Source organism: Muscardinus avellanarius (assembly GCF_963383645.1).
Source record: "Muscardinus avellanarius genome assembly, chromosome: 4".
Taxonomy (NCBI): domain Eukaryota; kingdom Metazoa; phylum Chordata; class Mammalia; order Rodentia; family Gliridae; genus Muscardinus; species Muscardinus avellanarius.
The window spans coordinates 137731826-137749981 of NC_137789.1; the positions used below are offsets into that span (position 1 = coordinate 137731826).

General features: G+C 41.1%; 1 protein-coding gene across 1 annotated transcript in view; it reads left to right on the forward strand.

Annotated features, from left to right (window-relative positions):
* The window catches only part of SORCS3 (sortilin related VPS10 domain containing receptor 3), a gene marked incomplete at both ends in the record, with an annotated part of 623015 nt that overhangs the window by 432160 nt on the left and 172699 nt on the right, over positions 1–18156 (forward strand). The window contains one exon of the mRNA XM_080694612.1: positions 12853–12917. Coding sequence (XP_080550738.1) covers positions 12853–12917 — 65 coding nt within the window. The remainder of the gene's footprint in view (positions 1–12852; positions 12918–18156) is intronic.

Below are 18156 nucleotides of genomic sequence, written 5' to 3' on the forward strand. Positions count from 1 at the left end.
TCAACCAATAGATTATAGAAGAGACAAAATGTTGTCTAAAAGTGCATTAGGTGTTAAAATCAGTTCCCCGGTGAGATAAACAAAACCTCAACAAATACTGAGTATGTCAGCCAAGGCTCAAACTGGAGAATCGAGGGCTGTGAGTTCTCCTTTAACAGGTCTCTATGACCTCAGGAACCTGCTTCTTCCTCACATCACATCCAGTCCCCCCTTACCAACACCTTCACCACACCAACTGCGCCACCACCGGACCTCCTGACCTTCATTTTATTGCTGACTCTGTGCTGGCTGCACAGGGAGCTCTTGAGAAATAATTGCTTTGGGAACCATAAGGCCACACTGCTGGGCCCGCAGGACCCTGTGCTTCCTACACATGTACAACTCTCTTGTATTAGATTGTGCAGACCTGCCCTTTGTAGACTCCCTTCCTCGTGCCCTGTGCAGAAGGCCCATAGCTGGCATGCACACCACCTCTTCTTACCAGCATATTGCCTGCAGCACTGCTCACTGCCCCAGCCTGAGCTTCCAGAGAGCAACCTGCTCTTACTCATCTAGACATCTCTCTCTCTTCATTTGATTTTCTTTCTGGTCCTGGACATATCGTGGATACTTAGTCCCTGTGTGCGAGCTGGATGAATTGTTTAGCTATTGTGACGATCCACCTGGAAGATATCCGGCATTGTGATGATGGGGCTACTGGGGACAGGCTCCTTCCCAATCCACGTTTAAATAGAAATTCTTGCTAACATGAATGCCTCCTTCGATTTTTCTTACATCAAAGACTTTAGAAAATTTCAGTGGGTGCTGCCTTGGTCCTGCATTGCATTCTTGTTCTTTGGGTTCCTTCTACCTGAGTGATCATGGCTGTTGAGTAAATCCTGGGTGTGGAAAAGCACTTGTTGAGTGATGGTATCAGAGTGTCCCCACAGTGTCTCCACAGAGCAGTGCTATTTGGGGAGTCACACATGCTCCAAGTTTGAATATTTTAAACACACACATGTAATTAAAATTTACATATACATATATAAATTTTTAAAGCATAAGCTTTTTAAATGATCTACTTTACTTATTTTGTGGTACTGGGAATGGGATCTACAGACATTCTACCATTGAGCTACATCCCCAGCTCTATTTTACTTTTTATTTGGAAACAAGTTCTCATTAAGTTGTGGATAGCCCTTCTAAGTTGCTGAGGTTGGCAGTGAACATATGATTCTTCTATCTCAGCCTCCCACATACTAGGATCACAAGCATGTGCCACCATGCCTGACTTAAATTATCTACTTTAAAATAAAGTTTACCTTTGGCTGGGAGGTGCAACACACTCCTATAATTCCAGTACTTGGGAGGCTTAGACAGGAAGATTGCATGTTTAAGAACAGCCTCAGCAATATAGTAAGACTCAGCAACCTAGTAGGACTATATTTCAAAATAAAAAACAAAAAAGTCTGGAGATATAGCTTAGAAGTAGAATGCCCCTAGGTTCAATCCTCAGCGCCAAACAATTGAAATAAAATAAAGATTATCTTTATGTTTGTTCTACTCTAAAGAAATAGAATGAATATACTTTCAGGAATAGAAGAATTTATCCAATGGTGGATGGAAGGCCTTTTGGAGAATTTAGTTTTCAGGAGCCAGTGCGTCCCTGGGATAGTGTCTTATCATTGACTCCAAGCTTTTCCTTATTGAGTGACTGCTGATGGCATCTGCCCAGATAGCCTACCCCCATAGCATCATTCACACCACATGCCCTGGACACAATCTCTCCTCCTCTCTCTGACTTTCTTATCTCACATAAACCCTGCTCTTCCCATTGCTGTGAGGCCCTTCCTGATCCACCAAAATGTTCTAGATAGACTGCAGGCCTCTTTACGTCACTCCATAAGTGGCTGTTGAAGGGACAGTGCTTGCCCAGGAGGAAGATAATGATATCTCAGAGACAAAGCTCAAGAAATCAAATGGCTGGGGATGAGGGCTCTTGTCAGTTCTCTACAACTATTTTGCAAATGTTGCAATGTGCTCAGTCCGTTAATGGGATTAATAGGTCTTCTGTGAGCCACAGCTGTCTTTATCAGGCTGTGTCATATAACTGGGTCTCAGCCAGAACTAGGGAACTGTTCACAGGAGCTATGCTGGGCTGTACCTTGGACATTGGCAACAGACAGATGAGACAGTGGTAGCCATCTAGCAATTCCTCACTGAGTGCTCACACACAGTAGGGATTCAGGAAGTATTTGCCAAGGGATTTCTGGTCTTATTTCTAGTAGGGCCGTTGTTCACTGGTCTTTAGCTAAGTTCGCACGAATTTTCACTGTAGTACCACCGTCATGAAATCCCAGTAACCAAATCACAACTTAAAATTTCAACAGCCAGCATGTGGCATGGCCCTGGCTCGGGTTCCCTGAGGGCCTTAAACTGAGTTTAACTTCCTTATCATGGGGAGTGCCCACCCCCATATGTGTACATTTTGTCCTGAAAATATTTCCCGTGGCGTCTGGATTTGATTCCAGCCTTACAGAACTTGAAAATGTATTAGACTGAAGAAGAGTTTAGAATTTCTTTTTCTAACTGCTTCCCCAATAGGGATTACACTATTCTTTGTGATCTAATACAAGTCTATGTCTTCTTATAGAGTATAAGCAAAAGTTACATGAAAAATACTTAGTCTGCCAAATGAGATGTACTCTGTTCTTTTCTATTCTGGTCTCTTCTGTTTTATGAAAAAATGGGTTTTTATCCACTAAATATATTTCATGACCCCCCTTCCCAATAGGATACATTCCATAATTTTAAAAAACACTGCTCTGGTCAGCAGCCCTTCTCTGGAAGAATGGGGAGGCTGAGGGGACAGTAGCTATCCAGGTGTCATGGGAAGGCCCTCTACAGGCTGAGCAACTTTAGAGGGGTATACTGGTAAGGACTCTCTGATTGTAAGAAGGTAACTTAGCTAAAGAGTGGGCAAGAGAGAGAGAGAGAGAGAGAGAGAGAGAGAGAGAGAGAGAGAGAGAGAGAGAGAGAAAAGAGGCAGAGAGTTATTATGATTCAAGAGGAAAATACAGTCAGAACTCAAGAACCACATCATAGAATTCCATAGATTGTTCTCTTTCCTTCTCTTCTCTCCAGCAGAGCAGCTTAAAATATCCAAGATAAACTGTTCCACGCCTTATGCTACAACCTTTCAAACTAATCCCAAAGTCTGAAAAAGGAGTCCGTTTGACCCAGCCTGAGTCGAGGTTCTACCCTTGATCTGCTCTTCTGTGGATAAGGGGCAGGTCCACACAGTATAGACATGGGTGTAAGAGCCTCCATCCAAACACCTGCAGATCTGGAGCTAATGTTTGTGATTTGAGGGAAACTCAATGCCCACCAGAGGAGCCGTGTTCCTGGAGGTTCCCGAGGTTTTGCTTTCTCAACATTTTCACAAGATGATCACATTTGTCAAGAAAATCACAGATGACTGTGTTTGACAGACCCAATATTGCTTTGAGGATAAATGGGGAAATAGCAGTGTAATGATATAAGATGAAGACTTTATTCACTTAATTGCCTGGAGATTAATTAAATGAATGAAATCTGTTTCATCATATTATAGATCTATTTTCAACATTTATCCTACATACATTGCTGGGGTTGTTGTTGTTATTATTATTCAAATTCATGTATTTATTCTTCTGCTTAACAGATAGCTAACAAATGCAGTGCAAGACATGGTGCTCAGTGGAAATCATATTTTATTTTATTTTATTTTTTTGGTGGTACTGGGGATGGAACCCTTCTACCTCCGAGCTACACTCTTAGACCTATTTTATATTTTTATTTTTGGAAACAGGGTCTCTTAAGACAGCAAGGCTGACTTCAAAACTGCGTGATCCTCCTGTCTCCACCTCCCAAGTATAGGGATTTCAACCATGTGCCACCATGCCTGGCTTGGGAAGCATAATTTAATCATATCTTGAGCCTGTCTTTAAGGAAAGTATAATGAAGAAGAAACATTTTTGACACCCAAATAACAGAAGGCAGAGCAGAATTAGGTTTGAATCTAGGCTTCCTTTCTTTCTCATTCCTTATCAGTGTTTAGGCAACTTGGTATTTGAACACTTTCATTTCCTCATCTGAAAAGAAGTAGAAAAAGAAAAAAAAAGATTATACTTTGTTGACTTCCAAAATGCTTAAGGATTTAGTGAGATATAAAAAATCCCGGTGGTCCATTGGGCATGGTGATGCACCCTTGTAATCACAGTACTTGGGAGGCTGAGACAGGAGGATCATGCAGCTTTAAAGCCTGCCTCAGCTGCTTAATGAGATGCTATTTCCAAATAAAATATAAAAAATAGATCTGGGAGTGTAGCCTAGAGGTAGAAAGTCCCTGGCATCCATCCTTAGTACCAAAAAAAAAAAAAAAATCCTAGTGATCAATAAATAAAAGTTGCATGTAGGATGATGTGAACACTATCGCACTCAGCATTATCTAGGTAAGTAAATTGCCTGTGATTCTACAGTTGAGGAGTGATAGAAACAAGACTCTAACCCTAGGCCTGATAATATAATTTATTATTTTCCTTATATCACTGATTGTAAGAAGGTGACTTAATATTGGTAGAGGAGAGGCTGCTGCAGTCTAAGGTTGTGTTTGGGACTCTGAGAAGTGATTTTCAAATCTGACTGCACATTTTTAATCACCTGGGAATGCCTAAAAGCTACTGACTCCTGGACCTTATACCAGGCTTGAGGTTCTAAATCTGTGACTCCTGACCTTCAACCTTGTGTGATGGGTGGTGCATTTCCTAAGAAGGCAGTTTCCTGGGTCCCACCTGTTTCTCCTGAATGAGAAGATCTGATGGGCCATCCCAGCATCCCTGTTTCAACAAGCAGGCCAGGAGATTCTGTAGCCACTAATATCAGAATCAGAATGAGAGGGGTGTTTCTCCAGAGAGACAGTTTGAGCAAAGACATGATGAAGGAGAAAGGTGTGGTTAATCAGAGAGATTCACTAAGGTACAGGAGGGAGGCATGAGTCATAATAATGCATTGTGGATTTCAAAAGAAAAAGTAAACTTCGGGTGTCTCACCACAATACAAAGAATGATAGGTAAGGTGATAATTACCTGAATTAACCTAATTTAAATTATTCTACATTGTACACATATGTCAAAACATCACGTTGTACCCCATTAATGTATACAGTCTCAATTTCTCAACTAAAAGTAATATTCATAAATATTACTTGTAATTTCCAAGTCTAGATAATTAGTTGTCAAAGCGTTTGTACTTTGACCTTCCCTTCAATATTTCCCTCCCGATATTTAGTTTTCTTATTTCTAGGGAAGTTTTTGCCCTAAATGTTATACGCACACAGAAAAATAAACTTCTTCACAACAGCCCAGTGTATTCTGAAGAGGGTGTGACTGAAGTTCCAAGTTGGATTCTAGGGCCATTTGACACAAACCAGCTGTGTCTCTGGGTAATTGCAGAGGTCCATTTTTTAGTTCTATGAAATGAAGGGCCTGGATGAGATTGTGATGTTTCAAAAGTTGCCACCTCCAGCTCTCTTGGGAAATGTCATGTCTGAGCCAGCCACCAGTTCCTGAGAAGTTTCTTTGTGACCTATTTTGTATGATAGGACCCAAAGCCTATTAGCACTGAAGGACTGAGGGGTGAAGTTGTTAAAAATAAGCTTGAAGCCACGTGAAGATTTCCATTTTATTCTGTCAGTCACATCTGTGAGTGTGTGGTTCTTGGAGGAGGTTTTAGTTTCTTTCCTGGAGGAATAGCTATGGCTCTCTATTTCCCATTGCCCCTGTGACCTTTTTCTTTGCTCAGAACTCATCTAGGCTCCCAGTGTGGGCAATAATCACTGTTCTTCCCTTAAGAACTTCAGACGATCTTTGTGCTATTATTTGGCTTATTAATTATTATCAAATAATGACAATAAATACCCCCAAGTGGAGATTATTTCACACATTATTCAGCTCTGTAGAGCTGGTTTTCTATCCCTTCTTTCTGCACTAGGTGAGCAGCCCACAAGACAAACATTATCTGGGGTACAGGAAGGACATGGAGATGTCTTCTGGAATCAAGAGTGCTTAAGAAAGGACTGCAGAGGCTTTATGATGATTGTATGGCAGAGAGTGTTTTAATAATTTATTAATATATATTTACTGATAATTTATTAGGTACAAGGCACCATGATGGAATAAATGGATACATTATCCAGTAAAAGCACCTGAGATCAAGGATCATATCTAATAGGGAAAAGATTATTTTGACCCAGTGCAATGATTTCTATGCTGGGGAAGAGAACTGGGTGATTTGAAAGTCTGTATAAAAAGTCAATTCCCAGGATTTGGGATATATGATCAGTCTAGAGAAGGAAAAGGTGCCTAAACCGGAGTCCTTGACAGCAGGTACATGTGGTTTTCAGTATCTACAACAATGTTGTCCTCATAGACACTCAATAGCCATTGGGCTGAGGTATGAGGAAGAAGAAGGCAGGCATGAGGGAAGAATAGATTATCCTGCCTTTCAAGTAAAAATAGTAATTGATAAAATATGAAGAACACTTTCTGTGTGACAAGCACCATTCTGTTTCCTGATTAGCTTTTAATCTTTGTAACTCCATGAAGTAGGTGTTATGCTCTATTTGACAGATGTGGACACTAAGGATCACTGTTGGCACATGTGTGCAAGATTTGATAGGCAGTTTATAAGAGAGGGTCTGAGCCTTTACACTTTTTGATGAAGACTGGCAGCATCTACTGCAAAAGATCCCACTCCCCGCCCCACAACCATGGCTGCTAGGTGTTCAGGAAACCTCAATTGTTAAACAATTCGTGACTAAGGAATTTTAAAATATTAAAAAAAAATTTATAGATGCATATCTGGTTATATTCTCTTAACTCAATTTTGTCCCATAAAATTTCGTGTTGAAATTGTTCAGTTAAAACCAAGAGTGACATGATGACCAAACAAAGGCACTGCGGATGACGTGTTTAGATGTTATTTTAGTGATAATGCATGCTGATACAGTTTCCCTTTGCCATCGGACGCTTTCCAGAAACTCTCTATTTTTCTTCTATGAGGTTTCAGTGGGATTCTTCTAAATTCATCTTTGCTTGTTTGCAGACACTAATTACAGGGACTATTATCAGTTCTTCACTGTGTGCCTGGAGACAGCCCTTGCGTGCTCGTGTTTCTTCCTGTAGTACTCACAGGTCCCAGCAGCAATGTCATTCCCTTTGCCCTGTGTCTGTAGCAGGTCCTTATCCTCAGATAGCCTCTCTCCTTCTGGGCTGGTTCTACACTAGATACTGATCCTGGCCTATTGGTGACTCTGGACTAACTTTAGCCCTGGGGAGGAGGTGCCAGGAGTGTTTATTACCTTGTTTGGCATATCTTAGCAGGGTTGCTTCTCACCTTCTTCCCATTACCCTTGGCAGTGTTACAGCTCCTCTTATACTTCTCAGCTCCTTCCTTCAGTTCTCAAGTGTCAAGCCCAAGCTCCAAGTTTCTTTTTCCTCAATGATTTTTATCTTTCTTTGAAAAACTATCCACTCACTACTCCTCCATTATTGTCCCAATCACTTTTTTCTATTTTCAACACTCCTTTCTTACTAGTTATCACCAACTTGAGTGACTCTACATTTGCACAGTCTAGAATCAAAATGTTGTGCAATATTGAACATGTATTCAGGTAAAATTGTTCCCTACAGTTCTGCTTTAAAGGGACTTAGATATGGGGGAGGGAGCAGTGGAGGCACATTAGTCAGATTCTTGAGTCTCAGGGAGATGGCTGGGCTCAAATTTAGCTCTTTCTCACCATGGGTGAGGCCGTTTACAGGAGAAGTTAAGCCCCTGGCTCAAAGCCACCTGCGTGGTCCAAGTCTCAGTTCAGCTGTTTCCTAGCTGCATGACTTTGGGCAAGTTCCTTCAGCTCTCAATGCCCGATTGTGCCCTTTTGAAATCGGGGGAATGATTGATTTCTAACTCATAGAGTTGATGTAAGGATTAAATGAAATCAGCATTTGTATGTAAAATAGTGCCTGGCACATGGTGTACTCTCAATATCTGTGAATTGTTATTATCCTGTGGCTTTAGGCACATTACTTAATCTCTCTTATTATCCCCCTTTACCAAGGAGGAAAATTAGATGAATGGTACCTTCCTTAAAAACTCATTTTGAGGATTAATTAAGATAATGCTTATAAATACCAAACACAATGCCTGACACAGAAATGGTCCCGATACTCATTAGCATTTATCATCATTATTACATGCACTTTCCCAAACGTGTCCACAAGTGCACGCCTTACAACTTCCACCACTCCATCTCGCCCACCAAATATCCACCCAACATTTGCATCTTGTGTTCCTGTGCAGGGTGTATTTTATGTGCACATTTCTTACGTTGAGTTCCCAGAATTAAGGGCCTGAGGCTCTAAGAGTAAGGATCCTATTGCTTCTACTTGATGAGTGTCAGATAGTTTCCTGGTGAGATGTTGTGGCCCAGAATAGCAATAGTGCATGGGCTTCTCGGGAGTGTTAGAGTTGTGCTAGGTGAGGAGGTGTACTTCATGAATGCTTATTTTTGCTACCCTGTTAGCAGGGGTTGCACAGAGTCCAGGCAGCTGTTAAATGCATCCAGCTGAGGCAGTGGGTTTGTTCCCCATCAGGAAGTGGTTAGCAAACATTTTTAGTTGTCCCAACTGCAAGGGTAGTACTCTGTCTAGTAGCAGTCAGGGTTGCTGCTGAATATTCTGTGTTACAAAGGACAGCTCTCATTGCAAAGTGAGCAGGGCTAACATTGAGAGCCCTGAGGTGAATGCTGCCAGCCCTGCAGAAAGTGGGCAGCAGGCTCTCTGTGCTGGTGAGGGCCGAGGGGCACAGCACAGATTGTGGAGAAGAGTCTCCTTCTCCCCTCCATACCCAAGTGATTTTACTACTTCTGGCTGGTTTGATGTTCACCCTGTGCCCCAGGGGCAGAGCAGCAGAGCAGCCTCCACATCGCTTGCCCCTACCATTCTATGCAAAGGAGTGGCAATCCCGAGCTGTGCCTTGTAGCAAATACTGGAGAAAGATAATTAGGATCCCTGCTCTGAGGAAGCTTATAGTCCAATGGGGTACTTATAAAGTCATCCTATTTGTAACTGAAGGAGTAAGCAAGTAAATATACAAATGTCCTCACCAACAAAGCCCATCTGTGTGTTCCTGGGTCTCAACAGGCTCCATGCAGCTCAATCTGGGTGGGGCTGGAAAAGGAATGGATTCGGATCTGGGCACCTTTCATTATGTCTAGCTGTCTGCTGTCTGTCTGTCTGTCTCTCTGTGTATGTACACATATGTATTTATTTCTTTATCTCTGTGTGTGCTACTTTTTCTGTGTATCTTTCTTTGTTTTTGCCTCTCTCCCTTTCTTCTCATTCTTTTGTTGTTGTTGTTTGGTACAGAGATATTCTACCTTCCAGCTACACTCCTAGCCCTATTTTATTCTTTATTTTTGAAATAGGGTCTCACTAAGTTGCGGAGGGCCTCACAGTTGTTGAAGCTGGTCACGAACCAGTGATTCTCATCATAGTTTCCCAATTACTGGGGTTACCATGCCTGGCTTCTTCCAATTCTTGACCAATGTCTTCAATTTGCCTTATCTTTCTGTTTCTTTGTCAAACTGTCAGTTCTTTTTTTGTCTCTGGTCATATCTATATCACTCTTTTTTTTGTTTGTACTGGAGATTAAAATTAAACCCAGGGGTGTTCTATCTTATAACTATATCTCTAGCCCTATTTTATTGGTTTATTTTGAAAGAGGGTCTCACTAATGTGCTGAGGGCCTCATTAAGTTGCTGAGGCTGGCCTCAAACCTGCAATCATCCTAACTCAGCCTCCCAAGTAATGGGATTACAGGTGTGCACCACCATGCCTGGCTATGTCATCATTTTAGACCTGGTCTTAAGATCAAACTAGAAACATTTCTTCTGGCGATCAAGGAAGAAATAGAATATTTCTTTCTTCCTTCTCCAGTTGGAGGAATCCTAAGGAGGTCTTTAAAATTTTTCTGGCATGTCCTGATTGTGATAGCCAAGACTTCTTGTGACTATGCCAGATCATAGTGCATCCTGAGGGTTCAGGGGGATGGGCTATTGTGACTGATCAGCCTATCCAGAACCACAAAGTTTGAGCTGGATATAATAGATCCATGCAGAACGGAAGGGGCAAAGGGTACCAAGCAGACCCAAACCAAAGATGTCCATTCTAGGGAGCCAAGGACAAGTCAAGAGAAAACACCAACTTGGTCACAGTCACTGATGATGGCTGATCAAGATTCTGAATTCTCAAGAAGCATGAAGGAGAGAGATGAACTGTAACTGTAGTGACCAAGGAAAGCTTCTTTCCTGGGTTCAGCCTTGAAGATGTGTAAGATTCTAGGGGGGTGGAAAGTTGTGAACACACCTGGATGAGAACAGCTCCTCGGATGGTTTTATTGCTTTATTTGACCTTTTTTAAGCTGTTAAGAGTCAAGGACTCTCTTCCTTTATTAATGGATTGGAGCCTTTGAAAACCACAATCAGGCATAGTCATGGGGGTTACAGTTCGGTCTACGGTAGTGTCTGTGGGGAGAAGATGGACGACTAACAACTGAGAAGCTTCTAATCCCAAGAAAATCAACTCATTTATAAAGAAACAGGGAGGCTGCTGGGCACAGATGGTGTTGGTGTAGTCCCTCCTGGTGTCCTCAGTCCTCTGTGTATCTGCCCTTCAGTGAATTTTACCTTGCAATATGACATCATCTCAGGTATATCGAGTGGTTAATTAGTTTAATAAACACATAGGGAACACATCTTACTTATTAGGCACGTAAGTGTCAGTGGTTCCAAAACAAAGAAGGCCAACTCCTACTTCTTTAAAGTTTATGTACAAGTAGAAAAGAGACATAAATGAATTAGTAATCGTGTAAGGGATGTGACTGACTCATGTAAAGCAATGATTCTCTAAGATAGCTGCACATGGAAATGACCCTGGAGCTTTAAAACCACTCTGCTGTTGCGGTCCCATCTTGCAGGTTCTGGTTTCCTTGCTCTAGGGAGGGGGCCCAGGCATCTGTATATTTCAAAGTCCCTCAGTGGTTCTCATGAACAACAAATCCAGAGAATCCCTGGGGTAAGGACACCATGGGAAAAAAAAAAAAAAGAAAGGGCTCCTGTTTAAGGGGAAGACAAAGAGTGCTGCTGTGGCTGTGAGTCCAAATGGGCTTGGAAGGAGAGGTAAGATTTGGCTGGAGCAGATGGGTTGGGCGATGGTGTATAACAAGGATTTTGGAGCTGCTGGGGGCTAAGAAGTTAGGACAACTTTTTGGCCTATGTACTCCTTGTGAGACCTTAGACAAACCTAAATGTCTTCATGCCTCAGTTTCTCCTCCAGTTAAAAATGGCTAATGAGGCCTGCTCATCTTACCTTAGGGGTTTGCTATTAGGCGCAAATGAAGTAGAGAAAAACATAAAAGATAGTATACCAATGATCATTGGGGAAAATAAGCCATTAGAGTAATGCCTCATTTATTTTGTTTCTTTGGGGAAAGAAGTATTTTATATAAGTGAACTTTTTAGAAAACTAAGTTTGACCTTTCTAGAAATAATTGTTTTATTTTGACAAACAAAAATGATTTTATTTGTTCTAAAATATATCACTTGCATCCCTTATTTTTTAAAGTACGCTGGGTACCATGAGTCCCTGCTTCCTGTTTTCTATTTCATCAGCTCTACACCATGGACGTCGACACTGAACTGTGCTATAATACAGCAATATCCCCAGGCTATTGAAAAGTGTAGGGATTTGTGGTGTAGAAGATTGGGTTTTGAGTTCTTAGGTCTGCTTTTTATGTATTTCCTATTTCTCACGCTATCTTGGTATTGGCCGTTGATTCTTAACCATTCTTAACCATTAATTTATTTTCTTTTTCTAACCTGCTGTTTCTTACCTATTGAAGGCTAGAAAAGCAAAAAAAAAAAACAAAAAAAACAAAAACAAAAACAAAACAACAACAACAACAACAAAAAACCCCAATCTTAAAACATTGTTTAAAATAAGAGTAAATAGCCCTCGAGTAACACTTGCCAGCAAGAATAGATTGTTTCAATGCATCTACTGCCACTTTCAGTTGCCTTCCTAAGTCTGGCTCTGGCTTGGACACCTAAGGCAGGAGAGATATCCAAGGCTTTCCACATGGAAGGCTGGAGGTCTATAAGGATTACTAGTAGGGATTCTCAACTTTCCTTCCAGAGATTTGGCTTAAGACATTTAATGTTTATCAACCCCATTACCTGGAAAATTTTGTTCTTGCCAGATCAGCTTTTGAATATTTGTTGCCAAATTGTTGTTCACAAGGAAAGAGGGGAAAAAAGGGTTAAAAAGATCAAATCAGGACCAACAGTGAGAAAAACTGAACAGGGCAGGAGATAGTGATCCAGGTGGCAGGGCAGACATAGGGCAAGGGATGGAAGTAGAGAATAGTGCAAGACCAAGGAGACAGAGGGGAGCCTGGGTGGAGAGAGGACCTTTTAGAAGGTGCTGGGGTGGAGAAGGCCCAAGGAAAGAGGTTTAGATCAGCGCCACTGTGGACTCTGTATCCTTCTTTGTTTCCTGTGTGTGTGTGTGTGTGTGTGTGTGTGTGTGTGTGTGTGTGTGTAGTCTCTGACACTACTGTAGGGCTAATGCATTGTGATTCTCACAGATGCAGATTCTAGGGCCAGCGACACCACCCAGGACCCCACAGTGCAGGACAGTCCTGTTTGAGAGAGTGATTCTCCTGTCTCTGGTTGCTGTCCCTGTCCTTACTGAGCCTGTCTCTTCCTTCCTTTCCCAGGTCAGTGGCCGGGCTGGACAAGGAAGCCGACCTGGTACACATGGAGGTGCGGACTGCGGATGGATGTGAGTGCTGCTGCAGCTGAGGCTGGGCCCAGGGAGATCTGCCCACAGGTCTCTCTCCTCCCCCAATTTGCATTTTAATGGTTCTGGAAGATGAAAAGCCCCAAGCTCCATTACTGCCATATCCATCCTTATTTCCCAGAGTGGAGGAAGAGACTTCAGGTCCCAAGGGAGACATTTCATTGAAATAAACCCTCAGGAATGAATTTTCTGGGGATGAGTTAATGTGATGAATTTTGAGGCTCCTGTTAGTAATTTCCTTGGCATCTTCAGTGTAATTCAAATAGGGATGTCGGGAGCTCATCACTGTACTTTTGCATTCCCGTGGTGAATTGCAGGGGATGTTTGATTTAAAAAATGGACCCTTTATGTGGGCATTAATTTCCAAAAGGGTTTATTCATCCATTCAGCAGATATTTAAGGATGGCCTACTATGTGTCGTGCATGATGTTAGGCCTTGGTGGTATAGTGGTAAGTAAGGCTTGTATTTGTAAGCCCCTGCAAACAAGGGGCTCTGTTAGAACAGTGGAACCCCAAGATTTATATTGTAAATGCATTTGGGTACATTGTAATTATACATCATCATGAGATTCAAAGTGATACAAACACATGCACATAGCACTTGGTGTGTTTCCCTCTGGATCCCATCCTGCTCTCCCTCATGCCCTCCCCTCACACATGTTCAGGGTAGTGGGATTGGTGGTGATACCTTCACGTGTGGATGCAGCATTATTTGAACTGTTTTCTTTGTCAAGCCTTTTGTTTTCTCCTCCCCAACACTGTCCCCAAATCCCTGTCCACTGTTCTACTGGTCTGTCTCCCCCTTATTCATAGTCCTTTCTGTATCCTATTGTCTCTGTAACTTCTACATCTGAAAGAAAACATAGGACCCTTAGCTTTTTGAGATGGGTTAATCTAACCAATCAATCAATATGATCAATTGGTTGATCATATCCTCTTGTTTCTTCTATTTTCCTGCAAATGACATAATTTCGTTCCTTTTTATGGCTGAGTAAAATTCTATATATGTATGCATGTGTGTTTATATACTGGAAAATAATCCTAGGGTGATATTCTGATTCCGGCACCTCCTGTGAAGTTTGAGAGGCAGTATCTCCCATAAGAACTCCTGGGGGAGGGTGGGGGGAGGGGGAGAGAGAGAGAGAGAGAGAGAGAGAGAGAGAGAGAGAGAGAGAGAATGGCAAGACAGCTAGGCATGAAACGTGGTAGGACCCTGTTTTTTTTTTTTTAAGTAATAAATGAAAGGGGTTAGCGGTGTAGCTTGGAGATAGAATGTCGCCCCTGTGTTCAATACCAGTATCATGCCCCCCTCAAAATGTATAATTTGATGTTTTCTCCTGAGAACGAAACTGGGAGTATAGGTGAGCTGTGAGATTGGAGGAGCCAAGCAGAGCAGAGTAGCAAGAGGATAGCAAGGAACTGATTGAAAAAATGCCCCACAACCAGGTTTGGGGCGCTCTCATGCCTTACATTTACCTTTTAAGCCATACATATGATGTTTAGTAGTCATAGTATTTCAGAGTTGGGGGAAAACTTACAGCCTGGTCTGGCTTCTTTCCTAATACAGGAATTCCTTCTCCCCAAACTCTGACAGTGTGTTCTTAGGTTCCATGAGATTTAAGATTCATTTTTTTCTACTTCTGGGCATCTCTTGTATTTATTATTTTTTAAAAGCAATTTCTTACATAAGCTTAAATTTATTTTCTGGAAGTTCAAGAATTCTTGTCAAAACTAGCATAAAGCTTATGGGTGTAGAAGTGTTGTGAAATATTATTAGATTAAAAATGCAGTGTGTAGAACACTCCCTGGACTATTGTCAGAAGTCAAGAATAGAAAAAAAAAGACAAGCAGAAATATAATAGGAATAAATGTCATGTGTGAGCACATAGGTTAAAGTATTGCATATATTAGTTTTTTCCATTTTCTAGGTTTTAAAAATTAAATTTTTAATACCTAGAAGAATCTTCTCTCAACCTACTTAATTGGCCCTAACTCAGCTTTATTTAAAAAAGTACATGTAGAAAAACTACATTAGTTGGGGATATTTTATTTAGTGTACTCCTAAAATTCATTTTCCTTTTTTGGGGGCATGTAGTGAGTGCTTTCTTGCACATATGAAATCACACATAAGTAATTTCTCATTACAGAAAGGCATAACATGCAATTTATTTTTTTCTTTTTCTTACATAGTTTAAATTAAAATTTGTCCCACTTCACATATCTAGTAAGTGATTGGAGGGAAGGGAAGACTAGAACCAGAATTTCTTAAAATAGGAACAGAAGAGAACTCTGATAAAGGATAGCTATAAAAGATCTACGGTTAACCTTATATTTAAGGATGAGATACTGAAGAACAGGAAAAAGGTATAGATATTCACTCTACCATTCCTTTTCTACATTTTGCTGAAAGTCCTGGCCACTGCAATAAAACAAGAAAAATTAACTATAATGAATATAGATTACAATGTAAAAAGAAAACTCATTCTTCTACTAAAATGATTGTCTATGTGGAAAAATCATGGAATCTACATCAAAAGCTCCAGAATCAATAAGTATGTTGAACAAGGTTACAGGATATAGCAAATTAATTGGAAAAAGAGTATTGTGTTTTCTCCATTTAGGATACCACTTTTGGAAAAATTAACTTCGAACTATCATTCACTGCTTAAACAAAATTTAACTAAAAATGGATAATAGATCTAAATGTTAAACATAAACTTACAAAACCTTCAGAAGAAAACAGGAGGAAATCTTCATGATCTTGGATTGGACAAAGTTTAATATAGATAGGACAGGAAGAACTAGAAAATAAATAACTGGTAATTTTGGCTTCATCAAAATTAAAGAATGTTTGCTCTTAATAATTATCCATTGCTGGCATACGCTTCTAATTCTAGTGCTTGGGAGGCTAAGACAGGAGAATTGCAAAGGTTCAAAGCCAGCCTCCGCTACTTAGTGAAGCTCTCAGCAACTTAGTGAGATCTTGTTTCCAAATAAAATATAAAATATGTCTGGGAGTATAGCCCAGAGGTAGAAAAGCCCTGGGTTCCACCCCCAGTATCACACACATACACACAAAAGAATTATCCATTAAAACACTGGAGCAAGAAATGTTTGATTTGCTACTAATGGGATTAGTTGGAATTTCTCATCTGGATAGAGATGAAAGCCTTACAAATTCCCGGTGTCATGCAAGGTGGGGTGTGTATAGCCGTAGGTTATGAACTAGGTAAAAGTGAGGAAGATGAAGTCAGTAGAGGGTATTGGGAAGGACCCATGAAGGGACCTCTGGGAAGCTTTCTGAGCCATAATCTGTGCTGTACCCGTAGTCATCTCAGGCCTTTCATAATGATAAAGCTTCATACTAGAATTGATATTTCTGTGACTGCAGGTTTAGCTTCTATCAGACTGTCTCTGGTCATTTCAAGTTCTTTTCTACCTACCTCTTCTATTAGCAAGTACTATGTCTAATGTACAGTAGGTAACAGATGAAAGGCCAGTGCCCAGCCCTTTCAGGCCCCAAGGAGAACAGGGCAGCTTTGCTTTGTCTTCTTCGTCACACATTTTGACAAACTTGGCTTATAACTCAGGAATGATGCTGAGAAATGGAGAAGGAAGCTGGCTTGTCTTGTTGTCCCTAAGTGTGGTGGTAGAACGCAGCAGAGGATAGTGTCAGTGAGCTATGACTATGTCACATTCCTGCACCCAGCTTCTCAGAGAACATGCTGTGGCCAAACAAGTTTAGCACTTAGCCCCAGTTCTGATTCCAGATCTTTTCTTGCTTGTCTACATTGGACTTGCTGAGTCTACCCATAGTATCTGCCAAAACTGAGAGAAGAACATGGGTAGAGGGCTGAGGTGAGCAGATATCCCAGCCCTAGTGGAGGGTTAGACTTACCAGAACCAAGACATCCATACCTCTTCTCCAGATCCATCTCCATGGGAACCACATTTACAGTTTGCCTCTACCTTTTGGAAGAATGTAAAGAGATGATCGTTTAGATGTGTATGATCAGTCAGACTGGGAGAGTAGAAACCCAATTTCTAATTTCATTTTTTTCCACTGAAAGTCCCTGTGGTCCAGGGAAGAGAATACATCTGTTTAGATTCTTTTTCTTTCCTTATATAATAAAACAGAAGTAACGATTTATTCATTCATTCAGTGAACAGGAACAATATAGGCTCTCAAAAGGACATGTAAATGTTGTTCTTTGTAGTTCCCAGAGCAAGACAGGGATACTAGGATCCAAGGGCATATCAGTCTAAAAATTGGAATTTCCCTTTCATTTATATATCCATTCTACCATTCTAAAACACTTTCCAGGTGTATGAGACAAGTGTTTCTCAGATTAAGCATTATAATCACCTAATCACCTGAGAAACTTGCACACACATACAGATGCACACACACACACACACACACACACACACACACACACACCCCTCTAAGGAAATTGACCCTTTATAAAATTGTCCCAGTGACTTTAAATGCAGATTTGAGAGCCACTGCACTTGGTCTGAACCTCTCCAACTTTAACATACTCACACTCCACCTGAGGAGTTCACAAAGTTCATGTTCCCTGTTTCTGACAAGCTTTCAGGTGCTGCGTATGGTCAGGGGACCCTGCTTTTATCATCACTACACTGAACTGCACTGTGCTGTGAAAGGTAGAGAAATAACAACTGGACACAGTTGGCTGATGAGAGAGACAGATGCACACACCACCCATCACTGTTGCAACATAATGTGCTAAGGGATGTGGAGACTGATGTGAGTCTCATGGAAAGAGTGGTATGGGAACTAAAAGGAAAGTCTTCCCAAGTGCTGAGGAGTGACTGAAGTCTCCATAGAGAGGCTAGGCCTCAGCTTCATCTTGAGGGATGTGTCAGATTTCCCAAGAAGATAGTAGGAAGTGTAAGTTGGAAAATTAATACTAGAGCTGAGCTGTTCGATATGGTAGTCATGTGTGGTTATGGAGTCTAGAAATGCACTGTCCAAATGAAAGTGTGTTTAGCTGGAAAATTGCATCAGGTTTCAAAGATATACTGTGAACAAGGGGATGAGAAATAGTCCCTTAATAGTTTTTATATTGATAACACGATGAAATGATCACATTTGAGGATATATTGGTTTAAATAGAACTTACTAAAATGAATTTCACTTTTGTATTTACTTCTTCAATACAGCTAGTGGAAAATGTAAAAGGTCATTTGTGGCTGC